General features: G+C 41.3%; 3 protein-coding genes across 3 annotated transcripts; 2 read left to right on the top strand and 1 right to left on the bottom strand.

Annotated features, from left to right (window-relative positions):
• Nucleotides 1-1,005: 1,005 nt before the first annotated feature.
• Nucleotides 1,006-3,108, top strand: SS1G_11639 (hypothetical protein; the record flags this gene model as incomplete). The annotated part of the gene is made up of 5 exons (XM_001587596.1): nt 1,006-1,013; nt 1,575-1,604; nt 1,697-1,961; nt 2,047-2,763; nt 2,818-3,108. 5 exons carry the CDS (start codon nt 1,006-1,008, stop codon nt 3,106-3,108), a joined length of 1,311 nt encoding a protein of 436 aa, XP_001587646.1.
• A 782-nt stretch (nt 3,109-3,890) lies between these two features.
• Nucleotides 3,891-9,491, top strand: SS1G_11638 (hypothetical protein; the record flags this gene model as incomplete). Its single annotated transcript, XM_001587595.1, has 4 exons — nt 3,891-4,706; nt 5,020-5,522; nt 5,689-5,934; nt 5,987-9,491. 4 exons carry the CDS (start codon nt 3,891-3,893, stop codon nt 9,489-9,491), a joined length of 5,070 nt encoding a protein of 1,689 aa, XP_001587645.1.
• A 912-nt stretch (nt 9,492-10,403) lies between these two features.
• Nucleotides 10,404-12,357, bottom strand: SS1G_11637 (hypothetical protein; the record flags this gene model as incomplete). Its single annotated transcript, XM_001587594.1, has 3 exons — nt 10,404-10,727; nt 10,892-11,291; nt 11,543-12,357. The coding sequence occupies 3 exons, from the start codon at nt 12,355-12,357 to the stop codon at nt 10,404-10,406; spliced, it is 1,539 nt and encodes a 512-aa protein (XP_001587644.1).
• Between the last annotated feature and the right edge of the window lie 61 nt (nt 12,358-12,418).

The raw sequence follows: 12,418 nt of genomic DNA, 5'->3' as shown, positions 1-12,418 counted from the left end.
GGTTTAATGTATATTTTTATTATGAAGAGATATCTGGTATCTGGTAGCGCTTCTTTGGGTTGTTTGGGGTCTGGATGTAAAACTATGTTTTCAATTTTAAATATGGGGGATTAGAGAAAATTGTGTGATTGGGGAATTGGATGGGAATGAGAATGGGTGGATGGGTGGGCGGATAGGTGTCTTATTTTCTTCACGATTTCATATTGAATGAATGATCTATGGGTTTGGTTTGAGGTTTGATAGGATAGATCATTTTGCTTATACCCTTCTTTATTTTAGTTTTTTGCGGGGAGGGGGGTCGCGGGAGGAGGGGGGAGGGAGAAGTGGTGGATGGATGGATGGATGGGTGTTTTTGATTGGTTGGTTTGGGGATGAATAAATAGAGAGAGAAGGTTGGGGGGGAGGGGGGTATATTCATGTATATATATAGGTATTGAGAGAGATGGAGATAGATACATATATATCTTACATTCTTGATTATGAATATTATATTTATATCAATATTATTAACATGAAAATATTTGATCTGAAAAGTCGACTGATATTTGAATACCTAGGGCAAATATCAGATGTCGAATGTCGACTAATAATGTATGGAATATCAAATATCGAATGTCGAACGTCGAATGTCGAATATTCATTCTTATTGAGTAATTATGTGAGGTGTTGAGGTAGACAATTAGGTAATAGGTAATGGGTAATGTTGAGTGTACAGAGTACAGAGTATGCGTGATGATGCAGTGTGGAAATACCTAGGTACGAATAACCTTAGCGAACTAATTTACTAAAAGCCAAGTCATAACTACTAGGTACAGTAAGGTTAACCGTGCCATTTATCCTATTCGTTCACCCCAGATTTCTCTCCAGCTCATCGCTTATATTAAGACTACCACAAATCTGGTGCTCTAGTTTTTGGAGATGGAATGGGATGGGTGAGCTTTGTGGTGTGGTGTTTGATGCTTGATTGATGGGGTTGGAGGTAGGGTTGGAAGTGTATGGAGGAGAATGGCGAGGTTTGTTTTGATTTGATTTGATGGATTGTTCTGAAATTAATAAATTGGGGAGTATATATTGGTAGAGTAGAGATTAAATCATAAAACTTACCTGCACATTTGGTGGTTCGTAGGAGAGCTTGTTAGATTGATTGTGATTGGTTGATATGTACAACCAAGTTTTGGGCATCTAGAAGCAAGCAAGTACGCCAAACCAATGAACATGAATACCTAGAACAATAGATCGTCACTTTTCCCCAGAAGCTCAAAAATCCTTCCTCTCCTTTACAGTATTCATCTCACCGTTTGCCTTGCACACAAAGGCTTTTGCTTGTTTTTATGATCAATTTATTTTACTTTTTTACGACTTTGTTCTAGAGATAAAGCTTACTGATTGAGGATTGAGAGGAGGTCCTCCCCCACTGGTTTGGCACAAAAATAGAGGAAGAGGGTCATTTGGAGCGCGATGGCGATAGAAGACGCGTCGCAGAGTTGGATGGGGACGTCTTTGAAGCATGTTTCTCTTATTACTGTGAGGACATACTTCTCTGGATGTCTTCGATTGATGCTAATACTTCACAGCTTACTTTCCAAAATTCTGCCCTCATACTCGTACGTTGACATCATCCTGACGCTCTCACTTTCTCGACAAGAAATATTGGCACAGAGAGGTAGCTAATATGGATTTAGTTAATGCATTATAGTAGGATAATGCCATTAGCGGGTGGGCATAGATATTTTACCTCGACGGCAGTTTTCCTTAATGAGATCATGAAGTTGGCTGTTTCTTTGACGATTGCCATGTACGATATTTCACGAACCTTACCTCCATCTACGCCCGCGACAGTGCTTTTCGAACAATTGTATATGTCGGTATTTTCTGGTGATGGTTGGAAATTGGCTATCCCAGCTACTTTGTACACTTTGCAGAATTCGTTACAGTATACTGCTGTGAGCAACCTGGAAGCTGTACATTTCCAGGTTTTGTATCAATTGAAAGTTGGTTCTGCCTGTTATGCGTGCAAGATGTTCATTTACTGATTCCTGCATGTAGATCCTCACAACGGCAATTTTTAGTGTGGTTCTACTAGGAAGGGCGCTGTCTTCTAAAAGATGGATAGCTCTCGTTTTACTCACGATTGGAGTTACCATTGTCCAACTACCCACCGGCAGTCCGTCTGCACATTCCACCCTTAACGGTTCACAATCACGATTTTACTTTCCACGATCCTTTCACGAACTGGGACAAATGGGTAATGGTGCAGTGGAAGTAGCAGCCGAATTAACGAAACGTGGTATGGAGGGGTTTTCCGAAGGTCTTACGAAACGATCTGCTACATATGAGGGTATACAAGAGGACCAAGGATTGGTCAGACCTGTTATGAACTATCCCATTGGCCTTATGGCTGTTTTGGCCGCGGCTGTGATATCAGGTCTTACGGGGGTATATTTCGAAAAGGTGTTGAAGGAATCTACGACTCATGTTACGATTTGGACGAGAAATGTTCAGCTCTCTTTCTATTCTCTCTTCCCATCTTTGATATTCGGAGTGATGTTCAAAGATGGAGAGCAAATTGCCGAGAATGGCTTCTTTGCTGGGTATAATGCAGTGGTGTGGACTGCTATTGTTATGCAAGCCTTGGGTGGAATCCTCGTTGCACTTTGCATGGATTACAGCGATAATATCGCAAAGAATTTTGCTACAAGTATTAGTATTATTTTTAGTTTTATTTTCAGCGTTTGGTTCTTTGATTTTAATGTCTCTCTCAATGTAAGTCTTTGGAAATTTTCTTTTGGATACTCATAAATACTCACATAATCTTAGTTCATTTTCGGTACATCGATAGTTTTCTTTGCAACATGGCTATACAGTGGTCCGGAAAGAAAAAGAAATAGACCTCCACCAATCAATATTGCAAGTTATGAAAAGACGACCATTGATAATGGTTTTACGCCGAAGTATGAAGAGGATAGGTCGAGTTTGACGTTGGATCCATTGAGTGGATTGAAAGGTCCAGGCGCGGGGGCATCTTTGTCGACTAGTAGGCCTAGTTCGCCTATGAGGCATCATTCGAGGGTGGGAAGTTCGAGAGGAAAGGTTAAGAGGGACGACTGATCGTTTGGGCGATTGGGTTGGATGGAGTGGCTTGGTTGGGAGTTGAAATGGGTGGTGCATGAGTGTGATTGAGACTGTTGAGGCATTCTTCAGCGATTCCATCATTTCAAGTTTCTTGAGCGTATTGATGCTGGTTTTTGTACAATGGCAATTCGACAGCTTCGCTTAGGAATTGGGTTCAGATGGCGGGGTAAAATACCGAGACGAGCAAATGATATCAAGATGGGAAAATACAACACGGGTGCATACACATAGGATACCTACTGGACAGCGATGAATTACATAAATGATTATAGCAAGTCAGTTTTATTGATTGATCTGCATAAAATGGCAATGGAGATGGGGAAAAGGGTAGGCGACACGTGAGATTTGACACGTGATAGACACGAGAAGTAGACCTTCTCGACGTCAGGATGGTTTAAGATTTCTGAATACTATCTATGCTGAGGTTTTATACATTTTAAGATACTTTTGCGTTGAATCTTTCAGTAAAGAATATCAATGTGGTTGTAAGTGAGGATTGAAGTGAAGTGAAACGTGAAAGAGGAAATGACGCTAAAATTGAGGAGAACCTCAACATCCATGGTTGCATGCTTTCAACACATTTTACAACATTCTTCATCATCCTATGACATTACCTTTCAGTACTGTATAGATAGACATCTGATATTTTCTCTTTCTCCCTCTTCATTTTATCTATCTATTGTCAACTCCTGGAACGTTTCAAGATCATTTTTCAGCAATCAGGCGGAAGTCTTGCTCCAAGTCAAGTGGATGTCACCATGGAGAAGGCTTGGGATCCTCATCTTCAGGGAATGATGGATAATACAAGTGGTGATACATCTAATAGCGAAACCAATCATGAAGATGGTAAAAATCAATCATTTTCAACCAACTTCTTTGCAAGTAAAGACTCTCAACAGCTACCTCCGGAAACAGGATTCAGCTTTGGACCATCTCCAATGCGAGGTGCTCAACAACTATCTGGTTCAAGACATGGACAGGATAACAGTGTGCGGGGTCTACACGATAACGTTAAGTTTGATCGTTCATCTGGATATTTGATGGCTCAAAGTGTCGAACCACCTGCCTCTACTGGTTTCACTTTTGGTCCGGCACCAAGGCAGCTTGCACAGAAGATGACTCCTCCTAGTCAGAATACAAATGTGCCAGCTCTATTTAACATTCCAAGACATGATCCACTTCCGGCTTACTTGAATCGGCCCTCGTTCGAGCCATCCCAATCTATGCAAAGACTCCCTTCATATCCTGCCAATGGCAATGGCACCAGCCAAGGCCGCTTGTCTCTTCCTAGCTTCTCTTCTCATATGCAAGCAGACTCGAATTCCTTTCGTGAAGGAAATGATTCTAGAGTTTTGACAACTGCAGATAATTACTTCAAACAGCAGATATTGCAGGATATCGAATTGAAAACCAAACCGAGAAACAGTCAAACATATTCTTCGACATTCGGCACTGGTCAAATACAGAGTCCTCTCACACAGCTTGCCAACAATATGATTTCGCAGACGTCTATGCCGTTGCAGAAGCCTGTTGGACCTAGTCCTCCAGGACAGAACATTTTTCATACGCAGGCAGTAAGATCTCAACAATCTCAGTTTCAGAATCAACATTTTACGCCGCCATTTTCTCGAGCGATGAACTTGAGTATGATCCAATTGTTCCTCTTCTCTGATTTATGAACTTTATAAGCTAACCATTTTAGATTCCTTTTCACGGAACCCTCTCGAACGCCCGGATGTGTCTACAAACTCTTCCCCTCAAGATCTGTCGAGTCCCAGTGCTAGAGTTAGCTCACGTCGAAACTCAAATCGTCGGTTACCTCCAATAAATACACGAGAAGTAGGACAGGGCTTTGGACAGATTAACCCACATACACCTCGAAATCAGATCTCACCCAGTGACAAATACGCTGTATCTTCAAGTGCTTCTCAAGTACAAAGCATAAATCGCAATGCAGAGAATTCTGGTTTCTCTCCTGCCCAGCAAACCTCTTCCGGTAATGCCGGACAATTCAAAAATGATCGGCAAATTATTGCCTTTGGAAATGCACCACCATTGGCTCATGGAATCCAGCTTGTTTCCCCTCATGAACTTCCAGATAGGTTTAGACAGGTCTTCCCTTATGAACTATTCAATGCTGTACAATCTAAATGTTTTGCACCAATTTACAAGACGAGTAATAATATCGTTGTATCAGCGCCGACTGGAAGTGGCAAGACTGCTCTCATGGAACTAGCTATCTGCAAACTGGTTGAGAGCCATGGTTCTGGACAATTTAAAATCGTTTACCAAGCACCCATAAAATCGCTTTGTTCAGAACGTATGAAGGATTGGACTAAGAAGTTTAGTCATTTGAATTTACCTGTTGCGGAACTTACAGGTGATACGAGGTTAGTAAATGGATTCTGTTAGATGCATTCTCTTTTGTATAATCATCACCTAATTTCATGTCTTTCTTCCTCCCCTTGCTCCATGTTCCAAGTCAGCTTGAAGTCCGTTCTGTGTCCCTAAGAGTTTATTTTTCTCGAGAGACAATTACTAACCTACCACCTTTAGCAATGCTGAAATGAGTCGGGTAGGCAGTGCATCGATTATCATTACCACGCCCGAAAAATGGGACAGCATTACTAGGAAGTGGACGGATTATCAAAAGCTTTTACAATTGGTGAAGTTGTTTTTGATTGATGAGGTTCACATTCTTAAGGATGCGAGAGGAGCTACTCTTGAGGCTGTAGTCTCTCGGATGCATTCAATTGGAGCCAATGTCCGTTTTGTGGCTTTGAGTGCCACGGTTCCGAATTCGTAGGTTTCTTTCTTCCCTCGGACACTGTAGATTCTGACATATTTTCAACAGGCACGATATTGCCACTTGGCTCGGGAGAGACTCAAGTAGTCGTCAATTGCCTGCTCATCGAGAAACTTTTGGTGAAGAATTTCGACCTGTCAAGCTACAAAAGCATGTTCATGGGTACGAGAGTCGTGCAAACGATTTTGCTTTCGAGAAGATTCTTGATGGCAAAATTCCTGCTTTGATTCAAAAGTATTCATGCAAGAAGCCTATCATGGTTTTCTGTTTTACAAGAAAATCGTGTGAGGGTACTGCGGCTATTCTTGCAGAATATTGGACTAGACAGAGAAATGTTGATCGTGCTTGGCCAGCTCCAACCAATCGAACAGTAGTAGGAAATAAAGATCTACAAGAATTAGTAGGATGTGGTGTCGCCTATCATCATGCAGGTCTTGATTCTCAAGATAGATCTGCTATTGAAACAGCATATCTGAAAGGAGATATCAGTGTGATTTGTTGCACCTCGACGCTTGCGGTTGGAGTCAATCTACCCTGTCAGCTCGTGGTTTTAAAGGGCACAGTCTGCTTCCAAGATAGTGGTCTTGTTGAATATTCAGACCTTGAGGTTATGCAAATGCTAGGACGTGCAGGAAGACCTCAGTTCGATGACAGTGCCACTGCAATCATCATGACCCGAATGGACAACACAGATCGGTACAAGAAGATGATCTCGGGTCAGGATGTTTTGGAGAGCACGTTACATTTGAATCTTATTGAGCATTTGAACTCAGAAATTGGACTGCGCACCATCAAGACCGCCTACGAAGCCAAAGTATGGTTAGGAGGGACTTTCTTGAGTGTTAGGATGAGACAGAATCCTAATTATTATAAGTTTTCTGGAGTAGCTCCTAGTAGGGATGCGGATCAGCAGCTCGAGTTGGTCTGCGAAAGAGACATTAAGCTTCTTCAAGATTATGAACTCGTCACAAAGGAGGACTTTTTCTCTTGTACGGAATATGGTGCTGCTATGAGCCGATATATGGTTCAATTCGAAACGATGAAGTTACTCTTGAGTATTCCTCGTCATTCAAAGACAGAACAGATCTTGAGTACCGTATGTCAAGCAGCCGAATTTAAAGATCTACGAATGAAACCAAATGAGCGATCCAGTCTTCGGGAATTCAACAAATCACCGATGATAAAGTTTCCCATCAAGGACAACATATCAACGACAGCGCATAAAATCTTTCTCATGATTCAGGTCCAGCTAGGTGGGATTGAACCTTTGGCCACTAATGACTTTCGAATCATCAGCCGACAATTTAGCATGGAGACTAATATCATACTGGATCGAGTTCAACGTTTGATTAGATGTGTTATTGATTGTAAAGCCTTTGATTGTGATTCAATCTCTACACGCTTTGCTCTCGATCTTTCTAGGAGTATTGCAGCTGGCTTCTGGGAGCACTCATCTTTACAATTGAGACAAGTCCCACAAATTGGACCAGCATCGTTGCGCAAGTTGGCTGGCAATAATGTCAATTCAGTGGAAAAGCTTGCTGGACTTGATACAGCAGGAATTGAGAGAGTCATGAGCAAGAACCCTCCATTTGGGAAAAAAATGAAGGATAATTTGATGGAATTTCCCCGGTTGACTCTCACAGCCGAGATTTTAGGGAGAGCCTTTTCAAAAGCAGGGGCGCAGCCAAAGGTCAAAGTCAATGCTGTCCTTGGATATAAAAATGATAAAGTACCAAACTGGTTGGGTAGGATACCATTCTTGACGTTTATAGCCGAAATATCGAGTGGAACCTTGGTGTATTTCTGGCGTGGAAATATCAAACGATTGTTGAATGGCAATAAGCAACAGTTCACCGTCGAGCTTTCATCACCGGATGATGAGATAAAATGTTGGCTCGCATGCGATGAGATTGTTGGTACTCTGCAATCTTGCGTTTTAAATCACGATATCCCTGCGGTTGAATTTCCTCCTCCCAAAGTTGTGGTCGAAGAGCAATCCATCATGAATAAGTCGAGAACAGAGCAAGTGGCTACATCTGATGAATTTGACGATGGGATTGATGATGATGCTATGCTCGCAGCAGCTAAGCAAGTTGAGGGTGGACGTCGAGTTTCTAGTGATTATGGATCTGATGCCTTTATTGATATTGACACAGTCGATTTGGTCAATTCTGTCAACAATAAGAGATCAAGAGATGAGGTCGATCAACCAGAAGCAGTCAAAATGTATAATGGAAAGTGGGCATGCAATCATCATTGTCGTGATGGGAATACATTGAAGAACGGCCAGCTTTGCAAGCATAGGTGTTGCAGGGAGGGACTTGATAAACCTAGGAAAATTACCAGGAAGAAGTCCACAACCGACAGTATCGAAGATCAAGGTTCGAAGTCTAGCAATAAGATCAAAGGAGCTGTGACCAAGCCTATGAACATTCAATCTTCTAATAGCAAGCAACTCCCAAAACTGGCCAAGAAACCTCGACTTATGCCATCAGGTGCTTCAGGTTCCGATCAACATGATGTGGAAGTAATTGATCTTTCGGAAACCATACCTCCAGTAATATATCCCGATGTGGCATCTAAAGATTATCAAAAATTACATAAATTACATACAAGCATTCAGAAAGATACATCTGTTCGACTTCCGAAAAATCAACCGAAGTTCTCATACGCCAATGGAGAGATGTTCAGTCTTTCCTTCATGAATAAAGGTGCCTCTGAGTCCGAGAAGAAAGATGAATCGGATCCTTTTGATTCTGATGGGTATGAATTTCCGTCACCTTCTACTCTTTTGAAAGGCGATATGCATAAGGATAAGAGTGTCTCTATTCCAGCAACTCAATTACCACCTCCAGCTATGGGTATATCTAGATATGAGAGTAAGAGTCAACAGGATTCTGCTGAAGATTCATTTGATGATCCAACGGGTAGTCTCGAAGATGCAATGATAGGCCTAGATGATTCCATGAACCTTCGACCCGCTACACCCAAACTCAACACGAGCTTCGCTAATAATGTATTTGATTTTGCGGCATTTGATTCCGAGGAAGCGTATACTCAACAATTCTCTAGCCCTTTGATGAGTCAGGCACAGAAAAGAAATACTCAGGCGGAAGTTGATGATGACGATCTGGATGTTGTCATGCAATCTATGAAGCGACAGCAATCTAGTCCATGGATGAGAGATTTTCGCAATGGAAATATGATGAGTCATAATCAGGGAGATGGAGATGAGCATAGTTATGATGACAGTCCAGCTTTGCCTCAGATGAAGAGAAGAAGAGTTGATGATGGAGATGATGAGAGTGGTCTTCGGAGCACGATGAAGAATTCCGAGGACATGAAATCTACCAGTGGAAGTAGTGCTCCAGCATGGGCCAATGAGATGGGATCTGAAATTCTAGATGATGAGGAGAATGAAGAGAATAAGAAGGGAGAAAAGCAGAAGTTTGGTATAAAGGCCAATATTCGACCTGAACCTGCTTGGGTTGGTGAGATGGATCAGGACTTCATCAATATGTTTAGAGGATATGTTGATTTTATGGATTGATGGATTGAGTTGTCATTGAGGTTAAGGATGAGCAAAGAGTTTATGGTGGGATGATGGAAGATATGAGATGAGTGGTTAGAAGGAAGATACGAAAAGGGAATGGCTAGATGGGTATATTTTGGTAGCAGCACATGGATGGAATCATGGCTGGATTATATGGCTGGGCGTATTGACGAAGATGATCAAAAGCTACCTAGGTAACAAGAGCTTGCACGACATTTATGAAGACAATTTTGTACCAATCAGAGTCATAGAAAGTTAGAGCTATATTGGCTGGGTTTTTATTCTTAGCGTAATATTTATTGTTAGCATTTACGGGTATAATAAAATAGTATTATTATCCTCATCTTCATCCTCGTCAATGATATCCAATACAAAAATCACAAGTTACAAGTAAAAATATAAATACACTGTATTAAAAACTATAATGCCAAACAAACCCCAGTATCAAATTCAATATTGAGTAAGTAAGATTAGTATCCTTACCTAGTAGTAACCCACTCCTCTCACTCTTTCATCCACCCATATACACCCATACACCCACATCGCACCACATCTCTACATGGGTATCACGCCTATAATATAACACATATTCCTCCCAGATTTTTTATTTTAATCATTCCATTCATTTTCAATTTTGTATTTTGTATTTTGTATTTTGTATTTTGTATTTTGTATTTTGTATTTTGTATTTTGTATTTTGTATTTTGTATTTTGTATTTTGTATTTTGTATTTTGTATTTTGTATTTTGTATTTTGTATTTTGAACTTTTTATTGCTATTACGCTACTCCTTATCTTCCTCTACTCCCTTCCTTTCTTCTTCCCCTTTCCCTTCTTCAATTCCTCATCTCATTCATAACCCATAACTCATTCATACTCATACCATCATAACTCATACCATCCCAACCCATCACGCCGGCGAACTAAAACTAAAAAGTCTTCTTCCGCTTCCGATTCTCTTGGCTTTGACTCTGACTCTATTCCCTTTACTCGTCGGTTTTCCATTTCCTGTTCCTGTTCCTGTTCCTGTCCCTTTCTCAGTTCCAGTTCCTGTTTCTGTTCCAGCTGCATTTCCAAGTGTATCGATTGGACTTGTTGTATTTGCATGACCATGATTATGACCATGATTATGACCATGATTATGACCATGATTATGACCATGATCTGCTTCGTCATCGTATTGATCTAGTTCTACACCACCACCACCACCACCACCAGTATCGACTAAACTTCCCTTTCTCATTCTTAAGTGTGTAGATATCGATGTTCTGTTTACTCCGGTCCCACTACTCATAGGTCTTTCTCTCTCTCTTTCCCTGCCCCACTCCCATTACCATTCCCATGCATAACCCTCGGTCTCCCCAACAATTCCAAAATTTCTCTCTCCACATCACTCACCACCTCCTCCTCCTCCCCACAACAACACACCTCCAAACCCCACCTTCTCCTCCCCTCCTCTCCACCCCCACTACCCTCCCTAACCGCCCTCTCCAACCTCCTCCTTACCCCCCTATCCCTCTCCAACCCCTGCCAAACCTCTATATCGCTCCCCCAAAAAGTTCTCCTCACACTACTAACACCCACTTCGAGTAAGAAAACCGCCGCTAGAATAATAATAAGTGTACACCACCAAAGGGGATTTCTTCCAAATTGATATATGAATCCATCGCGAACATTGTAGGTTAGGGCTTTGGGACTGTAGAGGGAAGAGAGGAGGAGATTCCAGAGGAACCAGCCGCCTATGCTGAGGATGAGGCCGAGGGCTGTTATGTAGGTCTTGCTGTGCATTTCGAGGATACTGAAGTTGTTTTAGTTTTTTGTGGGAGTAGATGGGATGGAATGAAGGGTATGGGGTTTAGTAGTTAGGATTGCAGTCTGAAAATGCTTGATGGTCATTGAACTCATTCAATGTAATGATACTTGAGAACATCCAATCCACTCGGATTATGTCATCAATCCATATTCAAAATCACACCAGTTAAACATCAAAACCTCCTTCTAGACTGCAACCCTCACAACACAAACACAGTCCAAAAAGAAAGTACTTACAGAAGTTTCGAAACAATAATCACCACGGCCGCCGTAAAACAAAGATCCCCCAAAGAATACAACGTATTATCATTCGTAAACCTCGATTCTCCAAAAAGACCATAAGCCAAAAACCAAATGATAATCATTTCACTCGCAGCCATGAAAGTCCAACCAAAATATTTCTTCAGATTAAATCCTTCATCACGTTGTCCATACGTATACAATTCTGGAACAGCGAGAAGAGTTGTAGCCGAAAGATCCTGATCAAAGACTCCGAGAAAAATAACACAAAGGGATGTGAAAAGCGTGTTAAAGACGGTAAGGGATGCGGATTCGAAAAGTGAGGTTCCGGAATATCCGTTCCATTTTTGATAGACAGCTTGGATCATGTAGAAGAGAAATTCTTTCCAGAAAGTTCCGAGAATATATTTTCCTGTTCTAATATAATTCCAATGACCGTGAACAAACAACAATCGCTGTAGAAACCGGAATTGAGCAATTGAATAATCAGATATTCGAGCTGCTTGAAGACCTTCTTTTCCACTAATACCAATTCCCACATGCGCTTCTTGAATCATGGCAATATCATTTGCACCGTCACCAATAGCCAAGGTAATAGATTTATTAACCTTTGTTCGAATCTTCTTCACCAGGGATGCTTTTTGACTTGGACTTGCTCGACAACAAATAACTGAATCGGCTTGAACAACGAGATCGAAAAATAACAGAGATAGTGTTTGATTTGCATCGATTTCCGAAAGTGTTTGTCCATCCACGACAATAACCGAGTGAGCGACATTTCCATTGTTAATATCAACCAACGTAGTAGCCATACATTGCTCAACCTTACCAGTGGTCCAATCCAAAATAATGATTTCCGAGTAACTTTTAGCA

This window comes from Sclerotinia sclerotiorum, genomic scaffold, assembly GCF_000146945.2.
Source record: "Sclerotinia sclerotiorum 1980 UF-70 scaffold_18 genomic scaffold, whole genome shotgun sequence".
In the NCBI taxonomy this organism is placed as follows: Eukaryota; Fungi; Ascomycota; class Leotiomycetes; order Helotiales; family Sclerotiniaceae; genus Sclerotinia; species Sclerotinia sclerotiorum.
The sequence above is the reverse complement of the archived record's forward strand: the minus strand, read 5'-3'. Positions and strand labels throughout refer to the sequence as shown.